Here is a 26,433-nt window from a genome sequence, read left to right on the forward strand (position 1 = left end):
TTTCCTTTCTGTTTTGTTTCTCTCTCTCTCTCTCTCTCTCTCTCTCTCCCCCCTCCCTCCTCCCTCCCTCCTTCTGGAATTCCCATAATTTGTACATTATTTCATTTGATTGCATCCCTTAAATTCCGTAGGCTTTCTTTACTCATTTTCATTCCTTTTCCTTTTTGCTCCTCTGAGTGGATACTTTTAAATGACATCTCTGCAAGTTCACTGATGCTTTCTTTTGCTTGATCAAGTGTACTGATAAGGCTTTCTATTAAAATTTTCAGTTCTGTCATTTATTCTTCATCTCTAGGATTTACTTTTAAAAATAGCTTCTATTCCTTGTTGATGTTCTCATTTTATTAATATATTTTTAAATAATTTTGTTTAGTTATCTATCTGTGTTTTCTTGTAGTTCACTGAAATTTTTAGAGAGGCCTATTCTGAATTCTTTGTCAGTTGGTTCATAGATCTCTATTTCCCTAGGGTTAGTTATTGGGACATATTAGTTTCCTTGGATGGTCTTATTGTTTCCTTTGCTCTTTATGATCCTTCTATACTCACATTAGTGTCTGCACATTTGAGGAAGCCATAACCTCTTAGAGACTTTACAGGTTTGCTTTGAAAGGGAAAGACCTTCACCAGTCAGTCCAGCCTGTGGTCCTGGAGGGGCCAGCTGGTAGCATTCACACACAGGCAGGACTTGCTGTTGGGGTATCTAGTTGGGCAGGGTCATGTGTTGGCCTGTGCTCCGAGTTTGGGTTAGGGCTCCTCGCTGTTCTCTGTGGTTGGGTGGGTCTATTGGCTAGGCTCTGCAGTCAGGCAGAGCTGCTGGATGGGCTCTGAGATTGCACGAGGCCTCAGGATGTGCACTGCTGGTGGGCAGGGCCATGATATGGTCACTGTGATCAGGCAGGGCTGTAGGCTGTGTTCCACAGGTGGATGGAGTTAGTGGCTGTTCCCAAGAAGGGTGGGGCTGTTGGCTGTGCTCCAAGGTTAGTCAGGGTTGCTACCCAGCTCCCAGGTTGAGTAGAGCCACATGCTGGGTCCCACATTTGAGTGCTTGTTGCAGACTGGGCTCCTCAGAGGGTGGCATCGCTACCAGACTCTGATCAGGCAAGGCTGCAGGCCATGTCACAAAGATGGCTACAGTCACTTGATGGGATCTATGATTGGATAGGGCAACAGGCTATGCTCTGCAATTGGGCAGGATTGTTGGCTGGGCTCCCTGCATGAGCATGGCCACAGGATGAACTCGGCAATTGGGCAGTGTCATCTTCTTGGCTCCCTGGTTTGTTGGGGTCACAAGCTGCACCCCACAGGTGGGAGGGGTCACTGGCTTGGCTTTCTGTCCACGTGGGTCATAGGCTGGATAGTGAGGCTGGGCAGGGTTGCAGTTTGCACTTTTTGGTCAGTGGGGCCAGAGGCTATGCTCTGCAGATAGGCAGGGTCATTGCTTATCTACCTTCTTAGACAAGGACATAGGCTAGGTTCTGAGGCTGGGCAGGGTCACTGTTGGGATTCCCTGGTCAGGTGGGGCAATAGGCTGAGCTCTGTAGCTGGTATAGGCCACTGGCTAAGAACCTAAGCCAGGCAGAATAGCTGACTGTGCTCCCTGGCCATAAGAGGCCATTAGCTTGACTGTAGGTGGGCCAAGCCACTGGCTGGGCTCTCTGGTAAGGCACCACTGACAGCAGGAATGAAGTGCCATCATCATGATACATGCACTCATCACTGTAAGACCTGCTACTCTTCTTTCTTTTTAGTTGACTTCATATGGTCTAGCCCCAGCGATTCCCCCATTGTCCTCCATGAGCCAAGACAAAAGTGGACCTCCTGGAAAGTACCCCAGAATGCTGGGAAAGCTGGGTGTTCCCCTCAGGCTCTCCTCTCACAAAGGCATTCTTATCTGTGGATCGTTGCTAGTTGGTCTTTCTGTGAGGGGGACAAGCCAGGGAACGTCTATTCTACCATCTTGTTTACATCAGATCTTGGATAGTCTTTTTTCATCTAAAGTTTTAGCTTCAGATCTGGGAGACTTTTTTTCTCATTTTATTTGATTTTCTTACTTTCATTCTTTCTATTCCTTCCTCTGGAATTCCTGTTGCCAGAATGTTGAAACGTGATTACACAGTTTATCTTTAGTTTTTCAAGTTTTCTATATCTTCCTCTCCTCCCCCCTTTTATTCTAGAAAGAAAATGTGGCTCACTAACTTGCTTTTCAACTGAATCTCTCTCACTATTAGTATACCCACCTTTATTTTTTTTAATATCTTTATTGTGATATAATTTAAATAGTATAAAAATCACTTGTTTAAAGTGTGTATTTCAGTGACTTTTAGTAAATTTACAGAGTTGTGCAACCATAACCACAATCCAAGTTTGGAATATTTTCATTAACCCAGGTCCCTTGTGGCTATTTGCAGTCAATTTATGTTCTTATTCCCAGCCCCAGGAAATCACTAATATATTTCTGTCTGTGTAGATTTCCCTTTTCTAGATATCTCATATAAATACATCATATATATGTTGTCTTTTGCATCTGAATTCACTCATTATGCATAATATTTTTGAGGCTTACCCATGTTGTAGCATATATCAGTATTTTGTTCCTTTTATTGCTGAATAGTATTCCATTGTATGAATCTACCAATTACATTTATCCATTCTCCTGCTGATGGTCATTTGGATTGTTTCCACTTTTGGCTATTATGAATAATGTTGCCATAAACATTTGTGAAGAAGTCTTTGTGTGGACATATGTTTTCACTTTTAGGAATGGAATCGTTCACTCATATAGCAAAATTACGTTTAACTTTGAAAGAAACTATGTTACAGTGTTTCCAAAGGACCATTTTACAGTGACTTATAAAGGCTCCAGTTTTTCTACACCTTGCTAAATCTTGTTATTGTATGTCTTCAATTGTAGCCATCCTAGTGGATGTGCATTGGTATTTTGTTGTGGTTTTATTTTGCTTTTTCTTTAATGGGATCACTTTCCATATATCTCTTTGGAGAAAGATCTATTCAAATTATTTGCCCATTGTTAATTGGGTTGTTTGATTTCTCTTTGAGTTTGTCAGAATTCTTTACATATCTGGATACAAGTGGTTTATTAGGAATATTATTGACTAATATTTTCTCCCAGGGTGTGATTAGTATTTTTATTTCATTTTCTTTTTCCTTTTTTGGCAGCTGGCCAGTATGGAGATCCTTGTGTTATAACACTGGACTGGAAACAACTGACCTGAGCAGCTAGGCTCTTTTCATTTTCTTAATGGTGTCTTTGAAGCACAAAACATTTAAATTTTGTTGAATTCCAACTTCTCCATTTATTCTTTTATGATCATGCTTTTGCTTTTGTAGCTAACTTTTTGTCTAACCCATAGTTACAAAGATTTTCTCCTAAAAGTTTTATCGTTTTTGCTCTTTCACAGGACCTGCTACATAATTTGAGGGACCAGTGGAAAATGAAGATAGGGGACCCTTGTTTACAAAGTATTAAGAATTTCAAAACGTTGAAAGCAGAGCATTAAACCAAGTACAGGGCCTTATGTGACTACACAGGATGCATGCATGTGAATCCTGCTTTTACATTTAGGTCTATGGTCCATTTTGAATTGACTTATGCCTACAGTATGAGCTACAGGTCTGAACTAATCATTTTGCATTTGAATATTCTATTATCTTAGCACTATTTGTTTAAAAGACTATCTTTTCCTCATTAAATTGTCTTGGCACTTTTGTTGTAAATCAATTGACCAAAACCAGAAGAATTTATTTCTGCGCTCTCAGTTCTGTTCCTTTGATCTTTACTTATATTTATGCCAGTACTAGAACTGTCTTGACTCATGTAGCTTCATAATAAGTGTTGAAATCAGGAAGTATAAGTTCTCCAACTTTTTCTTTCTTTCTTTTTTTTTTTTTTTTTCTGCGTCCTTTGCAATTCCACATAAATTTAAGAATCAGCTTCTTAATTTCTGCCAAAAATCCTGCTGGGATTTGGGTAGAAATTGCATTGAATCTGTAGATCAACTTGGGAAGAATTGAGATCTTAAAAATATTGACTTTTTGGGCCGAGCCCGTGGTGCACTCTGGAGAGTGCGGCGCTGGGAGTGCAGCGACGCTCCCGCTGCGGGTTCAGATCCTACATAGGAATGGCCGGTGCGCTCACTGGCTGAGTGCCGGTCATGAAAAAGACAAAAATATGTATATATATATTGAATTTTCCAGTCCCTGGACCTGGATGTCTTTATTTATTTAGATTTTTAATTTCTCTCAGCAATGTTTTGCAGTTTTCAGTATACAAGTCTTGCATTCTGTTTGTTCAGTTTATCCATAAACTTTTTTTGCCTACCTTTATTTTTGAATTTGAAAATGCAACTTTTAAGTTTCTGAGTTTTCTAGTTGATTGTTTTATAGAAACAATATCATTTCATAAACCGTAGGAGTATTAAATACACTTACTCTAAAATGTTGTTCTATTTGCTCTATTATTTCTATTTCCTTTACAAAAAAAATGGTGAAAGAAAGAGCTGAAGGAACTTGGGTGGAACGCTGACACTGTTCGCTAAGGCAGTGTTAATAGCTGGGTTGTAGTGTTCCATGCCTTTCCGCACATGTATCCCAAATTTTACACACAAAAGATTTTATTAGTTTAATTTATATAAAAATGGGATCATATGTTAACCTGGACTTGATGCTTTTATTCAGCAATAAAACTATGACCTTCCTTCCAAATTACTAGAAATAAATACCTATGTAATATTCCAAAAATATGTATTTACCATAATTACTCTGCCATTCAGCAGAACAGACAATCAGGTTGTTTTCAGTTTGGGGGTCTGTGGTATTGTTTTTTGGGGAGTGGGGGGCTATTAAAAACAATGCTTCAATACATACTTTTGCATTTATGAGCAAGTAACCAACAAATATTTATTAAGCGCCCTATATGTATCAGGAACTCCAGAAAAGTCAATGGGCAAAACAGGTAAAATCCCTCCCTTTATGGAATATATCTTTCAGGGAGAAGAGAGGCAAAGAATAAGACAGTAAACAATAAATAAAATAAATTATTGATTTTGTATGTCAGGGAGGGATAAGGGCATGGAAAGAAGAAACAGAGCTAGGTTAGGGGGTGGGAGTACAGCAGCAGTCTGGGGGTTGCAGTGGTGATTTTAGATAGAACAGTCAAGTCAAGCTTCATCAAGGAGGTGACAGTGGAGCAAGGACCTAAAGGAGAAAAGGGAGTTAGTTTGCTACGTGGACCTCTGTGCAAAGACCATATTAGGCAGAGGAAACAGCCAGCATGGAGTCCCTAAGGCCGGAGCATGCCTGCTGTAGTCAAGAAGCATCAAAGAGGTGGATGTGGCCAGAGAGAAGAGCAAGGAGAGAGGAGGGAAGGGCTGGGTTATTTGGGGCCCCTTGAACAGTGTAAGGATTTGGCTTTTACACTTGGCGAAATGGGGAGATGCTGAAAGTTCTGAAGCTCTTGCTTCCACAAGATTCACATTGCTGTTTTTATTTCTATCAGACAGATTCCAAAAGTGGGAGTGCTGGGTCCATCTGTAGTATATCTTAAAATTTAGTAGAGATTGCCAGTTCTTTTCTGAAAAGCCCGTGGTAATTCATCTCACAGCAGCAATGAGTGTCTGTTTCTCTGAATCTTCTCCCGTGCTGCAAAGTGACATTAACGAAACAGTGTTTGCCCATATAATGGGTGAGAAATGGTTTGTCATTGAAGCTTTTGTTGTTGTATGTATTCATATATTTATTGGACATTTTAATTTTTTCTCCTCTAAGCTGCCTGTTCATTGTGTGTGGAGGGGATGTGTTTGTCATTATTTATTAATAGACTGGAGTCTCTATTAATATCAAATATATTAACTCTGTCATATGTGTTGAAAATATCTCTCTACACTGTCTTTTATTGCTTTTTAAAAAGTACTTAAACCTACTGAGAGAAATCTAGCTGTTTCCTTTACATATTTTTCTTATCTGACTCAGATATTTATTGTTATACAATATTGACATTATTTTATCCAGTTGTAATGGGGTTCCCGGCTGTAAGCACACCACACTTAACACAATAATTTCAGAAGGAATGATGTTTTAAAATTATTATGTTTTTCTAATTGGAGGCACTTTATATACCTCCCTTTATTTAATCTTATTTAATTTTCTTCAATAAGATATTATAGTTTTCTTCATATAGATTCCATACCTTTCAGATATTTATAAATATATGCATGTGTATTTGCTATTGTGTCTGGGTATTATTTTACTTCTTTTCAGTTTATGTTGTTTTAAATTAAAACTATCGGTTTTATATATCTATTTTTATTCTGTTCCTCGGCAAATTCCTTTTCTAGCTCTTATTGATTTTATTAAGTCTCTAGAACTTCTATGTATATAATCAAAGACATATAATGTTGTACATTATTTTAGTATTTATACAAATTATTTCATTTTTGTATCCTATTGCATTGGCTAAAACTTCTAAAAATATATGTAAAATAATGACGGTAATGGTGGACATCCTGTTCTTTTTTTCTGTTTAAAAGACTTCATGATTTTAATGTTTTCTGTAGCGTTTGTTGGTTTTGGAGACTTTATGTTGTGGTAGTTTCTATTTCATACAGACTTTTTATAAAAGTAGCTGCTAGGTCTTATAAAATTCCCTTTTAAAATCATTTACAGATATATGTAAATACTATTTCACCTTCTATTTGTTGATGATTTCCTAACATTGAACTATCTTTGTTTTACTCACTCTCCTTGTCATTACTTTTTCTTCTTGCATTTTCAAATAGGTTCTAAATGCAAGTTTTATTTCTCTTTTAAATTTTAAAAATAATTTTATTTTTTGGCAGCTGGCAAAAGTGGGGATCTGAATCCTTGACCTTGGTGTTATAGCACCATGCTCTAACCAACTGAGCAAACTGGCCAGCCCTGAAACTTTTATTCCATCTTTGATTCAACAGAGTGTATTTTATTTGGTTTTCTAAAATCTCTAAGTTATTTATTTCTTTAACATGCAGTCTGTTTAGCTTTGACTGCTTATAACCTATCGAGAGATCTTTATGTTCAATATTGATATATATGCCAAGGATATTGATAAAAATATGTCCTCCATTTTTAAGTTACAAGATTTAATAATAGAGGCAGGGAAAAGCCCCAGGCAGCCCTACCCCTGCCTGCACAGAAGGCAGAAGTAGCACAACCACGACTTGGAGGCCCCTGTGGAGGTGGTCCACAATAGCCACTGCCACATCTTCTACTGTTGCAAGGATGCTTGCCACCACAGTAGCAGCCACGACCATTGTGCGGTGGCCTGCTGCATATTCAACTACATTGACACAAGGAGAGTCACCAGAGGATCCTGGAAAAAGAGAAAGAAGTTTCTCTTTCAAGTCCACTTCAGAGTAATAGAAGAAGCAAGTGATCTACCAGATGACTAGAAAGCAACTGATTAATCAGACAACCAGTATCTACTAGAAATACAAAAAAAAAAGCAAGAAAATATGACACTGCCAAAGGAATATAGTAATTCTCAAGTACCAGACCCTACAGAAAATGAAACTTGAAATGACTGAAAAGGAATTTCAAGTAACAATCTTAAGCAAACTCAATGAGATAAAAGAAGGCTCAGTTAGACAACACAATGAAATGAAAAAAAGTATGCAGGATATGGAGGAGGAAATTTACAAGAGATTAATACCTTAAGAAAAGAATGTAGCAGAACTCCTGAAACTGAATATTCATTCAGTGGAGTAAAAAGAAATAAAAAACACAACCAAGAGCTTAAGCAGTAGACTAGAGCAAGCTGAAGAAACAATTTCTGATCTCAAAGGCAATCTCTATGAAATAACCCAGGAGAACAAAAAAAAGGAAAAAAGAATTTTAAAAAATGAAGAAAGTCCAAGAGACTTAGCAGACAACTTCAAATGCACAAACATCCAAATCATGGATGTTCCAGAAGGAGAAAGATAAAGGCATTGACAATCTATTCAATGAAATAATAACAGAAAATTTCCCAGTTATAGGGAGAGACATAGACTTTCAGATTCAGGAAGCCTGAAGATTACCAAACAGATTCAATCCAAAAAGATCCTCTCTGAGACACATTATAGTCAAACGGGCAAAGCTCAAAGATAAAGAGAGATCCTAAAAGCCACAGGAGAAAAGTGTCAAGACACTAATAAGGAAGCCCCATCAGTCTAAAAGCAGACTTCTCAAATGAAACTCAACAGGCCAGAAGGAAATGTGATGACGTATTCAAAATACAAAAAGAAAAGAACTGCCAGCCAAGAATGCTATACTCAGAAAGGCTGTTCTTAAGAAATGAAGGAGACATAGTGTATTTCCCAGACAAACAAAAACTGTGGGAGTTCATCACCACATGACCACCCCTGCAAGAAATTTTCCAGGAAGTCCTGCATCTTGGACTTCCTGGAAAAATGAAATGAAAATCACTACCACAAATGCACTAGAAAGAACAAAACCCACTGGCAAAATGCAAATGCAAATGAGAAAGAAAAACAAAACTAAATATTACTACCTCAGAAAAACAACAAATATGGAAGATGAATAATAAAAAGGGAAGAAAGGAACAAAAGATATTTAAAAATCTAAACAAAAACTGAAATATGCCAAGAGTAAGACAATACCTTGCAATAATAACACTGAATGTAAGTGGATAACTCCCCAGTCAAAAGACACAGACAGATGGATTTGATTAAAAAGCTAGACCCAACAATATGCTGTGTTCAAGAGACTCACCTCACTTGTAAGGATGCACACAGACTAATAGTAAAGGGATGGAAAAAGCTATACCATGCAAATGGAAACCAAAAACAAGGAGGAGTAGCTATTCTCATATTGAATAAAATAGACTTTAAACCAAAAAGCATAAAAAGAGACAAAGAAGGCCACTATATAATGTTGAAGGGATCTTCCAGCAAGAAGACATTATAATCATAAATATATATGCACTCAAGACTGGAGCACCCCAATATATAAAGCAAATACTATTAGATCTAGAGGAAGAAATAGATCCTAATATGGTAATAGTGGAGGACCTGAGCACCCCTTTCAGCACTGAACAGATCACCCATTCTTCTCATCAGCAGGTGGAACGTTCTCCAGGATAGACCACATGTTAGGTCACAAATCAAGTATCACCAAATTTTTTAAAGTATACTTTCAGACCACAGTGGATTAAAAATAGAAATTAATAACAAGTGAAACTCAGGACACTATACAAATGCATGGAAATTAAACAGCATGCTCCTGAATGGGTCCAAGAATAAATTAAACAAGAAATCAAAAAAATTCTTGAAACCAAGAAAATTAAGACACGTCATATCAAAACCTGTGGGATACTGCAAAAGTGGTACTAAGAGGGAATTTATTGCAATAAATGCTTACATCAACAAAATAATAAACAACCTAACACTACGCCACCTCAAAGAACTAGAGAAACAAGAACAATCCAATCCTAAAAGTAGTAGATGGAAAGAAATAATTAAGATCAGAGCAAAACTAAATGATATAGAGTCCCAAAACACAATGCAAAAGATCAATGAAACAAAAAGTTGGCTTTTTGAGAAGATAAAATAGAGAAACTATTAGCTAGATTAACAAAAAAAAAGAAGAAGAAGAAGAAGAAGAAGAAGAAGAAGAAGAAGAAGAAGAAGAAGAAGAAGAAGAAGAAGAAGAAGAAGAAGAAGAAGAAGGAAGAGCCAAATAACAAAAATCAGACATGAAAATGGAAATGTTACAACTGATACCACAGAAACACAAGACACCATTAGATGCTATTACAAACAACTATACCCCAACAAACTTAAAAACCTGGAGGAAATGGATAAATTTCTGGACACATGCAAAGTACCAAGACTGAACCAAGAAGATACAGAAAACCCGAACAGACCAAGAACAATCAATGAGATTGATACAGTAATCAGCAGTCTCCCAACAAAGAAAAGCCCAGGACTGGATGGTTTTATTGCTGAATTCTACCAAACCTTTGAAGAGGAATTTAATACCAATTCTCTTCAAACTATTCAAAAAAATTGAAACAGAGGCTACTCTCCCAAACTCATTCTGTGAGGCCAGCATCACCTTGATACCCAAACCAGGCAAAGATACAACATAAAAAGAAAACTGCCGACCAATATCTTTGATGAACTTACATGCAAAAATCCTCAACAAAATACTAGCAACCAAAAAACAGCAACACATCAAAAAATTAGACACCATGATCAAGTGGGATTCATCCCAGGAAGACAAGGATGGTTCAACATATGCAAGTCAATAAATGTGATAGGCCACATCAACAAAATCAAGGACAAAAACCATATGGTTATCTCAATAGGTGCAGAAAAAACATTCAACAAAATTCAACATCGCTTCATGATAAAGCCTCTCAGCAAATTAATTGTAGAAGGAAAGTATCTCAACACAATAAAAGCCATATACAGCAAACACCACCAACAAGAACAAGACAAGGATGCCCACTATCACCACTGCTATTTAATGTAGTATAAGAAGTGCTAGCCAGAGCAGTCAGGCAAGAGAAAGAAATAAAGGACATCCAGATTGGAAAAGATGAAGTCAAACTGTCCCTGTTTGTAGATGACATGATCCCATCTGTAGAAAAACCGAAGGACTCTACCAAAAACCTTTCAGAACTGATTAACAATTTCAGTAATGTTGCAGGATATAAAATCAACACCCCAAAATCAGTAGCATTTTTATTCTCCAATAACGAACTAGCAGAAAAAGAAATCCAGATAGTAAGCCCATTTACAGTAATCACCAAAAAAACCCCCCAAAAAACTAGGAATCAATTTAACCAAGGAGGTGAAAGATCTCTACAATAAGAACTACAAATCACTGCTGAAAGAAATTAAAGAGGACACCAAAAGATGGAAAGACATTCCATGCTCTTGAATTTGAAGAATTAACTTTGTGAAAATAGCCATACTACCCAACATGATCTACAGATTCAGTGCAATCCCCATCAAAATACCAATCGCATTCTACACAGAAATAGAAAAAACAATCCTAACATTCATATGGAACAAGAAATGACCCGAAATAGCCAAAGCAATCCTGAGCAGAAAAAATAAAGCCAGAAGCATAATGCTGACTGCAAATTATACTACAAAGCTATAGTAACCAAAACAACATGGTACTGGCATAAAAATAGATACTCAGATGAACGGAACACAGTAGAGAACTCAGAAATCAACCCACATACTTACAGTCAACTGATCGTTGACAAAGGCAACAAGAACATACATTGGGGATAAGACTGCCTCTTCAATAAATAGTGCTGGGAAATTTGGACATCCATATGCAGAAGAAGGAAACTAAACCTGTACTTCTCACCATACTAAAATCAACACAAAATGAATTAAAGACTTAAGTATAAGACCTGCAACTATAAAACTACTAATGGAAAACATAGGGAAAACACTTCAGGAAGTAGGACTGGGCAAAGACTTCATGAATAAGACCCTAAAAGCACAAGCAATGAAAGAAAAAATAAATAAATGGGATTATATCAAACTAGAAAGCTTCTACATGGCAAAGGAAACAATCAAAAGAGTGAAAAGACAACCTTTGGAAAGGGAGAAAATATTTGTAAACTATTCATCTGACAAGGGATTAATATCCAGAATATACAAGGAACTCAAACAACTACATAATAAAAAACCACAAATAATCCAATTAAAAAATGGGCAAAGGAGCTGAATAGACCTTTTTGAAGGGAGACATGCAAATGCCCAAGAGGTACTTGAAGTAATCCTCCACATCACTAATCATCAGGGAAATGCAAATTTAAATCACATCAAGATATCATCTCACCCCAGTTAGACTGGCTATAACCAAGAAGATAGCGAATAACAAGTGCTGACGAGGATGCAGAGAAAGGAGAACTCTTCTACACTGTTGGCAGGACTGTAAATTAGTACAGCTATGATGGAAAACAGCCTGGAGGTTTCTCAAACAACTGCAGATAAACCTAACACATGATCCAGCAATCTCACTTCTGGGTATATACCTAAAGGGATGGAACTCATCATGTCAAAAGGATACATGCATTTCCATGTTCATCGACAGGTCTGTTTACAATAGCCAAGGTATGGAACCAATCTAAATGTCATTAGCAGATGACCAAATAAAGAAAATGTGGTATATATACAAAATGGAATACTACTCAGCCATAAAAAGGATTGAGGTTTTTCCATTCAGAGAAGCATGGATGAGCTTGGAGAAATTATGTTAAGTGAAATAAGCCAGGCACAGAGGGAAGAATACCACATGTCCTTACTCATAAGAGGGAGCTAAGAGAGAAAGAAGGAAGGAAAGAAAGACCACAGTGGTGCATTGGACTTGAAGAGGACTTACACACCTAGGGTTGCTGCGGGTGGAGTGGGGAGGGGAAGGGGGTTGAAGAGAGGTTGGGTTAGGAGATACAAGGAATTATTGCAATTTGTGGTAGTGGGCATGCTGATAGTATTCATCTGATCATCACATAATGGGCACAGTTGCTGTCAACTCTGTGCCCCATGAATATATATAATCAATAAAAAAAATTTTTTTAATTAAAAAAAAATTTACTGGTTCACAACCTGTATTTTTTACGCAAAATTATAGCCTAAAATTAAAAATATTAAATAATAAATCATCCTTATTAATTCATGCAATCTGTATACTTTGTCATTTTTTGCATATTAAAGAGTCAAAAACTAGAGGTGAATTGTTTTTCAGTGCGCATAGAACATTTGCCTTACTATTTGTTTCTTAAATTGTGATTTAACATTAATGTGAACTCTTGCTTTTTGTTTTCCTTGCAGTTGCATACCATAACTTGTCACTTTGTCTTAGTTGTGACTTTCATTGGATTGTACTTTTAATTTCATGCCTTTCAATACCATTTCTTTACTTGCACTTAGCATTAAATTAGTTTTATACCTTTGTTTCTGTTTTATCTTTTCTAACTCTTTATTGTTCTCTTTGTTTTAGCTCTCTTTTTATTTTTATATTTCAGTGTTTTATAAGGTGTTATAGGGTCTGAGTTCACTCAATCAGTGGTTACTTCAACTTTTCAAATTCATTCTTTCATCTATATTTCTGTAATTATTAGTGTTGGATTTTAAACCACATTGTTCAACCGTATCGTTTCTATACTTGAAACAAATCATTTAACTCAAATTTCCCTTTTCAACCAGCTCAACATTGTAAGTTTGTTTATATAATTTGAAGCTTTACTTTCAGTAGTTACTATTTGAAATTTTTCTCTTGTTTGCTCCAAATTGTTTCTCTTGGGATAAATTTTTTCTTTTTTTTTAAAAAATGTAATTCTTTCTTTGTAATATTGGAGGATCTCTTCAAATGAATGTTGGTCTGTGGTTATCTGTTCTCACTTAAGAGAAGGTTCTGGAAATCATGCAATGTGATTCACCAAATTAAAGAATAAAGAAGGAAAATTATATGAATATCTCAGTAGATGCATTTGATACAATTCAACATCTGTTCATGATAAAACTCTCAGCAAAGTAGAATAGGTAGGAAATATCTTAGTCTGTTAAAATATATATATATTAAAAATATATATTTTAAAATATGTTATAAAATTTATGTTATTTACATATATAAAAGTATGTATATATTTATATGCATTATATATAGATATATATGTGTGTGTGTGTGTATAGCAAACATACCTTATGCTGATACTGAATGCTCTTTCCCTAAAACTAGAAACAAGGCAAGGAAGTCCACTCTCACCACTTCTCTTCAACATTGTATTTAAACTTCTAACCAGTGCAATAAGACAAGAAAAAATAAATTATTGTTGGAAAGGGAAGAGTAAAATAGTCTATATGCTAGTGACATGATTATTTTCTATAAAATCCAAAGGAAATCTATAAACACTTTACTAGAACTGATTTGTGGCTTTAGAAATGTCATAAATACATGGTTAATATTTTTCAAATCAATTCTATTCCTATACAATAGTAACAAGCAATTTAAAAACAATACCATATAAAGTAGCATCAAAAAGAATAAAACAACTAGGAATAAATTTAATGAAAAATGTGTATGACTCCTATATTGAAAACTATAAGCAGTGCTAGGCAAAATTAAAGAAAATTAAATAAGTGGAGAGATACACAATGTTAACCAGCTGGAAGCTCAATATTGTCAAGATGTCAGTTCTTCCAAATTTATCTGTCGACTCAATGAAACCCAATCAAACTTCAAAGTCTTTTCTTGTAGATATTGAAAAATTGATTCTATAAGATATGTGAAAAAACAGTGAGACTAAAAAAGCCAAGACAATGTTTCCTAATTGACTTCAAAACTTCCTTTAAACTATGGTATTGAAGCCAAAACGATATCAGCATAAGGGTAGACAAATAGATGTATGGTACAAATAGAAAATCCAGAAACAGACCTGTGTTTATATCATAAATTGCTTTTTGAATATTTTCATTCCTTTGGGGTAGGCAAAGATTTCTTAGATAGTACACTAAAATCACTAACCATAAAAGAAAAATGATACACCGGTCTTCATCAAAATAAAAACTTTCTCCCCATCAAAAGACATGATTAAGAAAATTAAAGGCAAGCCACAAACTGGGAAAAAAGTATTCACAGTACATAAATCAGACAGTAAACTTCTATCCATAATGTATTACACACTCCTACCCACCAAATAGTAAAAGACTACTTGAGAATACAAATGGGCCAAAGACTTGAACAGACACTTCACAGAAGAAAATATAAAAACTGCCAATAATCACATGAAAATGTGCTTGACATCATTAGTCATTGAAAAAATACAAATTAACACTAACATGAGATATCAAATTACATACACTAGAATGGCTAAAATTAGAAAGGCCATCTCTAATAGACTTTGAATATCCATTTGGCAGATTCAAAAACCGTTAGACATACTCCCACAGAATGAACCAGCAATTCTAGTCTGAGGTCTTTACCCAAGAGAAATGAAAACATCTTGCCACAAAAAGACTTGAACGAGAACCGCAGCTTTATTTGTACCAGCCCCAGACTGGAATCAGCCCAAATGTTCATCAACAGGAAAATCAATAAACAGGTTGTGATAGATTCACATAATGAAATACCACTAAACGATGAAAAGGAACAAACCACTGTTCAGTGCAACAGTATGGATGACAAGCAAAAGAAGTCAGACACATAGCATACATTATGTATTATTTCATTTATGCAAAATACAACAGGCAGCATTAGCCTATAGTGAAGGAAATGACAGCAATCTTTGCCCCCGAGGGCCTGCCTGACTGTATGTGGTCAGCACGCGGGTTGACAGGCAGGGGGTGCGCTGTTCTGTTCTTCATTTTCCAAATAACACATCAGTTCTCAGCCCTGTCTTCCTCCCAACCTCCGTGGCTTCTTCAGAGTTCTGCAGGGCACACTGGTTGCTTTCCTGACCTCCATGAGCACTCTCCTCCTGTAGTACAACTCGTGCTCCTCTGACCATTTTTTTCTTAGAGATTTTGGTTGAAATCTTTCATCTGCTCATTGTCCTCTGCCATTCTCTTTGTCATTGTGAATCTAATTTCTTTCTTATCATCTTAGTGGGGTCTTCAATATAAAAGAAGACATGCTTTTCTTTGAACTATCGTCTTTAAGCAGAAACTTTTTTTTACAGGAATTCAAAACCGTAATGTGGCACTATTATTCCCTGCTGCATGTTATTCCCTGTTAGGTTCTGGGACGTGCCCATAATTGTCTTCTGGTTTGATGAAGAAAAAGCTTGAGAGTTTTCAACACACTTAGGAATACAGAGATGTTGATTAAAACATTATCAGAGATATAAAATAAACAATTAAGAACCAGAATTATAGACTCAGGCTTAAAATTACCTTCACAGGAAACAGCAGCAGTATTTGAAATGCAGATGCCTAAAAAGATTCACTATATATACCAATAGCACAGACAGATTTATATTAACACACAGCAGAACCCGATGTCGCAGGAGATATAGCTGATATTCTGGTGAAATTATCAATTTATAACTCATCATATCATTATCATTATTAAGCCACATCATATTTATGGATTAATTTTATGATGTTAGATGGTATTTCTCCCTTAATAGCTATACGTTACAGAGGGGATATCTTGTTTTTACCTTTCTGAAACTTATTTCCTCTTAGTCATTAATTAAGATGCATTATCAAGGTTAGATTTTTTTATTCCATTGTTTTTTATTCCTCTGTAGATGACCTGCTTACTCCATCTCAATTTTGTAGGAATTTACATTTTGTTTGATTTTTTAAAAAAATCCAGAGGTTTGTATGTAGCTGAAGATATCCTTACAATGGCTTTGATCAGGACAGACTGGACTTTTTCAGTCCTATCCATGAATTTTTCATAACCTCCATGCTTTCTTCTATTACATCCTTGTTAATTGCTTCAATTCCATTTATCCTGTCCTCTCCTCAGGACCACCTACTTTATATATATTGGTTCTTCATAAACTATTCTTCATATTCAAAATCTCACAGCCTTCACACACATCTCAGAATCTTGATGACCATTTTTTACATGGTATCTTTTTTGCTTAGGATGTCTGAAGAAGACCAGAAAGTAGAGGAGAGGCTCATCTATGAGACTATATTCAATCACTTCAAAAGAAATAAGGTGGAAATTTCCAATGCAATAAAAAAGACATTTCCTTTTCTTGAGGGGCTCCGTGACCGTGAACTCATCACAAATAAATTGTTTCAAGTAAGTAAAGCTTACAATGTTACAACCTGTTAAACTAGCTCCAAATCGAGTTATGTGTTGCTATTCTAGACCCAAATTTCAGGGTACAACTAGCTGACTGACATGTCTCCTATGAGTGGGGGACCATTTCAAGTATTTCTGTAAGTGCTCCTGTAAGGTAGACAGGGAGAGGAGAGACAGACATCACCTGAGATGGTTTCATGGCACCCTCTGGAGTCGAGTTGAATTGTACTAGATATAAGTTGGATTAGAAACAGGTATACAGTACTCCATAAATGCACAATGTCTTACAGGAATTCACACAATAATATAACATAAACTGAAAATTTTAAGTAATTTTGATAAATTGATTAATAATTTTAATGAATTGATATACTGAAATAGTAATTAACACAGCATTTTATTTCAATTAACATCAAATTAAAATACCTAGATGCTGAGAACATTCAAATGCTTAAGGCATTGGTGTCTTGTTAGGACAAATTTGGGAGTAGAAGTTTGCTGCTCTTTTTCCAATATCTTTCAATTTTCCTCTTCTTTAAATTTTTCTTACTTTCTTTCTTTTTTTTTTTTTTTTCTTTTACTTTTCTGGAATCTTAGAATTTGGGTAGATTTTACCAACAGGCCCTGTTAGAGATACAGGTCTTCTCTTAGTCCTTTAAATGTACTTAGACTGTGGCCAAGTTCACAGCAAGAGGAATGTGGTCACCTGGTTCCCTTGAGCCAAGTCAGTCCTGGGGGAAGGGCAGGGTTGTCCAGTCAACAGAACAGACACTTGTTCATTATCTGATAATTCTCTTCCTGAAACATATTGGCCAGGCTCTTAGAGGGCTACACATCATTTAACTTTGAACCCATGTTTATTCTTCAAAATTGGTCCTTTTTATCTAATGTAAATGAGAAAGAGGAGATCAGACTCACCAATGAATATTTTTAAGGAGGAAGGATTTACTTGTTTCATTTAGTAGCTATACAAATATACAAAAATTCTAAAACTTTACCTGAGAAAATGCCCAAGTAGGGAAGTTGGAATGCATTAACCATAAAATTACTTACCAGGGTTCTTCTGTAACTTGAAAGTCTGTATTTATATTTTCTCCATTCAAAATTTCTCTAAGGATTCTCAAGATTCTTGTAGAAACCTGGTCCCTGTACAAAGAGTGGTCTACAATGTTCTCAGTGAACTGGAGAAGACATTTAACCGGACAATTCTGGAAGCATTGTTCAGCGAGGTCAACATGCAGGAATACCCTGATTTAATTCAAGTTTATAAAAGCTTCGAAAATGGTAATTAGATTTATTACTACCTTTTGAGGTCAATTTTTTTCAACAAGCATATATTGAGTTTCTACCGTATGCCACACACTGTGCTGGGCAGTGGGGTTACAGTAGTTAATAAGACAGACATTTCATCAGCCCTCTCAAAGCTTACAGGTGAAGGCTGTGGTACAACCACCACCCCGAAGTCTGCTTAACTGGGCGTTTATACTCACGAGACAAGCAGAGCTACACTGGCACCAGGATTACCTAGAAGAACACAGGACAAGAAACACAGAATCCCATCAGGGCAGCATTCATTGCTTCTCTTCATTGGGAGCCCTCACAGTGGTCTACACAGCAGTCCACCTGTCACTACTACCGCCTTGAATGCCAGACAGCTTAGCCGTGTGTGCAGGATCCACTTTGGCTTAGCACCGTGTGTCCGTGGGAGTCGACATCTCTTGTAACGTCTTCATAGTCTGGCTTTCAGAGGCCCCACAAGGGACAAGCTGCATTACAAGAGTTACCATATTGAAGGAAAACCAAAGTTATGGCTTCCCACCTGGTGTTTGTAGTTCATTAGAGTCCCTCCCGTCTACCACTCAGGGGACTTTTTAGAAATCTACACCTAGTGCTTGCCCAGTAACACAGTATAAAGGCCACCTTTATTAGGTTTCCTCCAAGACCCTGGTGTCCACACAAGCTGTAGGGCAGTGGCTCAAATCCGAGAAGATGGGGCTGTGGTCCGGGCTGCAGCACTACCTCCAGCTTCCCAGTCCCCACCGTCATCCTGTGCAAGAAGCCCCCCAGCCCTCACGGAAACGCCTGCACACCGGGCTTCCCTCATGTTCTCGAGACCACTGACCCACACAGCTGTCCCCCGTTGTCCTCCAGATTTCACCTGGACATGAAATCAGCGTGTCCTGGGGATGGGGAAGCATCGGTTGTTCCCACAGGTTCTATGTCTTCACACGTCCCCCAACCCCCAGTGGGTGTTGCCCCCAGGAGGTGCCTCCCTCGTCAGTCCTTCCTTGGAGGCATCTTTCTCTCTCTTTGGTGTTTTTTTTCATATCTCGAGTTGTGCTTCCATCTGAGTTTGCTGGGTCACCTCGCAATGCACCTCTGGAGCGCGGTACCCTCGGCTGGTTTCCTGCACCTCTTGCTGCCACCTCCCTGGGTGGGTGGAACAGCTGGGCTGACAGTCACTTCCAGTTTGTACCTTTCAGATAGAGTTTTTCATTTGTTTCCTGGATCCCTCCCCACCCACCCCACCTGGGGAAGTGCTAGTTCCCCTTCACCGCTGTATCTTTGTAACCGAATCACCTTCCCTGACCCAGTAAAACCAAAGATCCTCTCTCTCTCTTTCTCTTCCTTCCTTCCCTTCCTTCTTTTTTCTCTTTCTTTCTTCATCTATTTCTCTGTTACTATACCCAGTACTTTGTCCTGAAGAAATTTCTCTGCTTCCTCCCTTTTCCAGGTTGCATGTACTTTACGAAACACTTCCCACGTTTATTATCTATTTGAAATTGGCTTTCACGGTTCTCTGATCATTTTGACGGGGGTTAAGCACTATTTACAACGTTTCCAGTGTCCATCCTTTCTGAAATCTTGAGAGGTGTGTCTCTATGTGGAACAGGAGCAGCATCAAGCCAGAGGCCATGTGGGACCCACTAAGGCCCAGGGTGCCCCGAGGGTGGAAGGTTCCACTGAAACACTGGAGTCTAGGATGGCCTGGATGTGCTGCTGTGAGATGCAGCCCCGGTCACTGTCCGAGATCTCTAATTGCCTTTTGCATCCTTTTCTCAGCGATTCAGGACAACTTCTACCACCGAATTGATGATGGAGAAGAGCCACGGGGGACGCTCAGCATCCAACCAAGCCATGAACGAAGTAATTATGATTTGCTAGAAACTTCTTTTCTCATGTACTAAGAGGAAAAGAGATTAGTGATCAGGGGACCAAAGTCCTGAGTGGCGACTGTGCCCCTGGGGGAGGGATGCAGACGAGGCAGAGCAGTGGTGCCCTGTGTGGGTTCCGAGTTCACCAACTAGACGGGGAGTCCAAGAGCATCTCCAGGCAGATGCGACGACCACGAAGATGGAGCACACCCAAGACAGAAGCCAGAATTAAGGGGAAAAACCGCCCGCAGTCCCTGAGTTAGGAATGCTGTGGGTCTGGGAAGGGGTGAGGGTGGTGGTCCTATGACCAGTCCAAAGAGGAAGCCCTTGGCATGTCAAAGGAGGGGGCTGTTGGAAATGTTACTCACAACGAGAGAGAAGAGAGAGAGAGAGTAGTAATTATGTGCAGAAGAGAATGCAGAAGGATTGTGCTGTGTAGAAGAGGAAGGGACAGGACAGGAGGGGACACAGGACAGCAGTAACACTGACACTGGTGATGGCAACACCAGCTGCCTCTCACCGACCGCCAGGCGCGAGGCTCAGTGCGGAGCAGCTCACTGACCGCTCGCGGATCCAACGTGGACTCTGCCACCAACGCCTGCTGCTCCAGCTTTCCAGGCGTCCTTTCAGTCACAGTATTACTAATCATTAATTATTAAATTATAACTTAAGACATTAATACTGAGTAAGTATTATGATTTCTCTATAGGTTTCTAGAACCTGGATATCTCTTTACAAGCATCTCATTTGATCCTCATAACAGTCCTATCCTAAGCGTTTGGTTATTCCCATTTTTCAGGAGGAGAAACTGAGGCACGGGGCTATTTAGTGATTCGTGCGAGGTCACAGGACTAAGAACCGGCCTCGCTAGGACTCGCAGCCTCCTCCGTCCTAGTGAAGGACGAGGATTCTGGGGCCTCCCGCCTGGCTTCAGATCTCAGCTCTGCCACCCGCTTCTGCGGAGGCGACTTAGTTTCTCTGTGCTTCCCTTTCCTCATCCAGAAACGTGGCAATATGGAAACAAGGTTATTGAGAGAATTAAATTACTTACGTGAAGCACTTGCGAAACCTTGTGGTGCAAAGTAACTGCTATGTGCTGACTACTTACAGCGCGTGTGACTGCGACACCGAGGCGCCTCCTCAGTGCTCTCCTCGTGAGATGCTTTTCTCCTCTCCCACGGCGCAGAAAATTATTTCCCAGACTGGAGTCGCAGTGACAGGAGTAACCTTCAGCCCAGACAGGCTCTTCACCCTTAAACCAGTGATCCACGATAAATTTATTTAGTTATGTGTTAAATGTTGATTTTCCTTTGAAACCAATGTAAGAAAATGCACAAGAATAGAACCAGCCTTGTGGAATGTTATTAATATGTATGCTTTAATTTTTATTTATACTTAAGATACTGTGCATTTTTAAATGTATTAATACATTTATATAAAATTCGGATCTATTTTAACTATATTTATTCTTTTTTTGAAAGAATTTTTTATTTTACTCTTAAAATTACTATTTTTTATTACCAATTGGATGTCTGTTCCTACTGGGCACTGTACAATTTCTCAAACTTCGAATCAGATTGGTCATTGCCACCTTTATTTCCTGTTCCATAATGATTTTGAATAAAGGCAAGTTGTTAAAAGTATAAAATGTACACTAAAAAGTGCAAAGTGCATCAAAAATATACTTACAGATTCATCTACTACTGGGGGTAGTGGGAATGAGAGTCGGGTGGATGGAAGGATTAGTAATAGTTATGAGTAGAGAGCAAAAGAGGTTCATTATGAGAGGAAGAGAAAAATAAATCTTTTATGATTCCTAATGTGATCTAGGGGTATCCTCACCTACAGCTAGAATCCCGGAGCATCTCCGTGCTGGGAACCAGACAGATAGAAGGGAAGAAGATTCATCCAATGACCCAAGTGATAAATTAAGATCCCAAGAAACCACTAATGAATGTGCCCATGGATCTGAACAAGCAGGTACGTACAGGGAGGGGGTGAGGGCTGTGCCATGTTCATGTCCACAACAGAGGTTCCAGGAGGCCAGTGAGTGAGGGCAGGGACTGGACCAGCACCTGAGGCCAGGCGACATTTATTAACCAAGAAAGGATGTCTAGTTTCTGTGGCAAAAGAGATAAAGAAAACACACACACACACACACACACAAAGAGGCAGAGGAGGTAGGACACTGGAAAAACATGGCTATAGAGAGAGCCAGAAGGGAAAACTGTAGAGAGAAAGGAGAAAAAGCGGCAAAGGCTCACTGGGGAAGAGAGATAGAAACGCAGGTGGTGGGGGTGGCCAAGGAGAGGTAAGCCCCAGGGTCAAAGATGCACAAATGCCTTCCTGGAGCAGAGGCAGCAGAGGGAAAGGACGCAGGCAGAGATGTGAGAAAGGGGCAGAGCAGAAAGAGTCGTAAAAATATTTAAAAAGAGGCAGAGCACACATGAGAAAAAGAAACCACCACAAAAAAAGTAATTCAACTTGAATCACAGATCTAAAAGTTGAGGCTAAAACTACAAAGCTACTAGAAGAAGACACAGCACAGTGTTTGGCAAGCTTAGGGTAGGCAACAATTTGTTATATAGAACATAAAAAACATGGGTTATTAAAGAAAAACTTGGTCAGTCGAGCTTAACCAAATCAAAAATTTCTGCCTATCTAAAGACAGTATTAAGAAAAGAAAAAAACAAGCCATAGACTGGGAGAAATTACTTGCAATACACACATCTGACAAAGGATTGTACCCACAATATGTGAAGAACTCCCACAAACGAATAATAAAAGGCACAACACCAATTCAAAAAACGGACAAAAGACTTAGACACTTCATGGCAGGAGACGTAAAATGGCCAATAAGAACATAAACAAAGCGCACAACATCACTAAGCACAGGGAACATGAATGACAACCAGAATGAGATACTATCTTCTGGGAAGGATTTATCAAAGGTGACACAAATCAGAACCGTGGTGGCTTAAGCACAAGGGAATTTTCTGGGATGGTGGAAATGTTCCAGATCTTGCCTGGGATGTTGGTTTCGCCGCAATTTGCACAAAGATGTGCATCTCCATGTAAAAGGGGAGAGCGAGGCTCTGTTGGGACTCAAATGGGGTCCTTGGGGCTTGAGCGTCAGAGTTCAGCGTCAGCGCTCTGTCTGAGTTTGTCGTTTTATGCTGTTCTTTTCAGCATCCTGGGAACACTCATCTTTCCAAGTGAACAATGTAAGAGGTTTAGAAGATAGACGCAGCTTCCTACCACGCAACGGACAAGGTAACTAGCATTTACCTATCAATTCCCTTAAGAAATCTTTGTTTTCTTATCTTCACGGAGACAAAGCCTACGTTTTGTCTCCTATGTTAGGTCTCTATTACCCTTCCAGTGTTACCCTCTCCCCCCACCCAGCCATGTACCTGTCCTTACCTGCCAAGTGATGTGAGAAAGACCATGAGAAAAAAGGTCTGAGCTCCTGAATAGATGGAGTCTCCCCTCGTGGAGAATATAAAAAGAGAAAATGGAAAAGGTAGATAGGGGATAATACGTGATAAATTCCATGAGTGGACCCAGTTTTCTAAAGGAATTTAAAATTCTACTCTCCTAGGTTGGGATGGGAGAGATTATTTTCAATTAATTTTACAGACCAATTAAGAGGAACTTGGAAATAACATGCCATGTCAGGTTCATGTGGGAGTTGGCTGGTTGGAGGTCCCGGGTACTGTGGTCCAAGTCCAACAGGAGAGTTTGGGAGATGGTGAGACAGGGGAACCTGAAGACTAAAATTGCACAGAGTCAAAAATTGGAATAGTATTGACAGAGAGAAGGTTGAGGTGAAGTGAGAGAAACAGAGAGGAGAAGGGAGGAAGTATAAGACAGAGCAGAGAAGACAGAAATGGGGAAATCTGCCACGGATTAGAGTTAAAAATGGAGAGGAAAGCATATGGAAAGAGCAAGGTAAGAGAAAAATAAACACCAAGAAATAGAGAAAGTCAGGGAGAGGTGCAGAGTCCACCATGCAGAGAAAGAGTTAACAGAGAAGGGTGTGAAATCAGCTGAGGGTGAAAAGAGGATCTGAGAGAGAGAGAGAGAGAGAGAGAGAGAGAGAGAGAGAGAGAGAGAGAGAGGAGGACATTTTACGTCTGAGTTAAGAGCACCGGATATAAGCGGCTTCTGGCCCAAGATTGGCTCCATTAGCTGTGAGTTTTCAAATTAAACTGTCTCGCGTTACCAAAGTGCCACTTGGGCAAAATAGTCAGATTGCAATAGGTCTCTCCCCGAATAATCCAGTGATTCCCAAGCACAAATCTCTACCGAAATTATCTTCAGATTAAACATATCCATGGACTCAAAGACTTTTACTCAGGGATCTGATAGACACCTGCACTTGAATTCTTTCAAGAATCTTAAACTTGGCGTACAAGTGCAGACTCTTTCTCAGCCCATGGTTGCTTTCCCAGGTGAATGGGAGCAAGGGGAAAAGGAGTCCACCTTAATGCGGGGTAGGCCCTGGGTGGAGAACTTAAGGGTACAGAGTAGTAAAATTGTAGGCTGCGGACACCAAATGGAGTTGCCTGAGTGGGTCCAATTTTATCTAAATGAGTATGGAATCCAAATACCACCAGGATGGAGTTGAGAAGAGAGATGATTTTAACTTACTTGCCTGGGGTCATATAATGTAATAGTGCACACAGCAGGGACAGAGTGGAAATGACTTAAAAGAATCAGTAGGAAGATAATGAAGTCAGTGAGAGGAGGCCCAATCAGAGAGATGCATGAGCAGCTTCCTGGTGCAGATGCCGCAGTGAAGACAGATCAGGGGGAAAGAGAAGGAGAGAGAATGAGAACGGGCAAAGGGGTCTAACAGGTGCTGAAAGAAGCAGAGCAAAGCTCGCTTGGCACAAACACATCTTTACTCCAGGGAGCAGTTCTCGTGCACTCTGAGCACCAGAGCTCAGCACAACCACGTCCAGGTAGGTGGCCGGGTCACTGCCGATTGTCTGTCATGTTCCTGTTTCTCTCTTCAGTATCCTGGGAACCTTCTCTCAAAACGGATGAAAGAGGAGAATCAGAAGAAATGCCCAGGTTACTACCGTATGGTGCAGAAGGTAATTGGGATCTAAATGACCTATTATCTACTTAAAGCATTATTTTCTTGTCAACATAGAGAAACATGTATTCTTTCATCTCTTTTCTGTTTCCCCATCTATCCATCCACCCATCTGTTCATCCATCCATCCATCCACCCATCCACCCACCCATCCGCCCATCCACCCACCCATCCATCCATTCACCCACCCACCTATCAATCCGTCCATCCCCACATACACACATGGACAGACGATGCCCAGCTTCTAGCTACTCTCCTCGAGAGACAAGCAGCAGAAGAGCTCAGACTGGTTGGGGTTCTCTTGTGTACAGAATGTAGGCAAAGAGACAGAGAATGGAAAATATCGATGGAGTCACTAAATGCAGAGATACCTGAGTGATTGCCAACGTTACCTAAACAGACACAGAATCCAAATATCACCAGGTTGCAAAGTGTTATCAGGGAGGGGAGAAAACTTTCAACCTGCTGCCCCCAAGATTGGGCCGGAAGCATGGACGTGACAAGTATAATTGCAATATAGAAAACCGTGTGAAAGACTTTTTAAATGGACCTGAAAGGGGAAGTGTCCCTGCCCCTTCACCAATAACACAAGATGAGACCTTTGATGATATGGGAAAAGGAATCTGTGAGATGAAGAAAATACACAGAGACTGAAATTTAAATTTTTAGGTTGAAAAATTAGAAACAGAGTGTTAACTGGAGAGGACAGTCAGAGGCAGGAAAATGAGCACCATGGAAGAAAGGAGCTGAGCTCTGTAATCAAACAAGGCACAGAATTTAAAAGGTAGAGAAAATCATATTGAGAGAAACAGAGAGAAGGAAAATGCTAAGACACAGAGACAGCAGGGGAGAGGCACAAAAATAGACACAGAGAAAAAGATAAAGGAGAGTGTGTGGAAAGTCAGGAGAGAGTGAAATCTGTTTGCAAGGGAGAGAGAAGAGTTTGGGACGTTGTAGAGAATGAGGGAAGAGTCACTGGACGGAAACAACTTCTGGCACAGGGTGAAACACGCTAGCAGTGAGTTTTCCGATTATGGTGTCATGTCCTCAAGTACCGAAGTGGCCCCTGTAATATCCTCAGAGGCAGTAGCCCCACCTCCCTGCCACCCCCACCCTCTGGCATTCCTGTCTCCTCACGTCTGTAACTTAATGATCTCAAAACACTTATCTCCAGACTTCCTTCGCAGCTCATTCATCTGAGTGCCTGAATGTGTTCACGCAGATATCTGTAAGACATCTCCATTTGGATGGCTTTTCTGTTCATTGTTTTGTTTTTAAATAGAAATACAAAGTGTAGCTTTATTAAAAATAAATATACAAAGTATAGCTTTTTTGTATGGTGGTTGGCTGGTACAGGGTTCAATCTATCTGGATTTTTCCAGAAACCTCAAT

General features: G+C 39.0%; 1 protein-coding gene across 10 annotated transcripts in view; it reads left to right on the forward strand.

Moving 5' to 3' along the window:
* The window catches only part of LOC134372355 (nuclear body protein SP140-like protein), a 116,798-nt gene that overhangs the window by 17,729 nt on the left and 72,636 nt on the right, over window positions 1–26,433 (forward strand). For 9 of the 10 annotated variants that reach the window (XM_063089869.1, XM_063089851.1, XM_063089878.1 and 6 more), the window contains exons 2-7: window positions 16,617–16,779; window positions 17,898–18,066; window positions 19,846–19,929; window positions 21,768–21,917; window positions 23,127–23,210; window positions 24,959–25,039. In XM_063089869.1, the coding sequence (XP_062945939.1) occupies window positions 16,618–16,779; window positions 17,898–18,066; window positions 19,846–19,929; window positions 21,768–21,917; window positions 23,127–23,210; window positions 24,959–25,039 (730 nt within the window). In that variant the 5' untranslated portion in view covers window position 16,617. The remainder of the gene's footprint in view (window positions 1–16,616; window positions 16,780–17,897; window positions 18,067–19,845; window positions 19,930–21,767; window positions 21,918–23,126; window positions 23,211–24,958; window positions 25,040–26,433) is intronic. The other variant, XM_063089860.1, reaches the window with a different exon arrangement.

Source organism: Cynocephalus volans, chromosome 1, assembly GCF_027409185.1.
Source record: "Cynocephalus volans isolate mCynVol1 chromosome 1, mCynVol1.pri, whole genome shotgun sequence".
Classification (NCBI taxonomy): domain Eukaryota; kingdom Metazoa; phylum Chordata; class Mammalia; order Dermoptera; family Cynocephalidae; genus Cynocephalus; species Cynocephalus volans.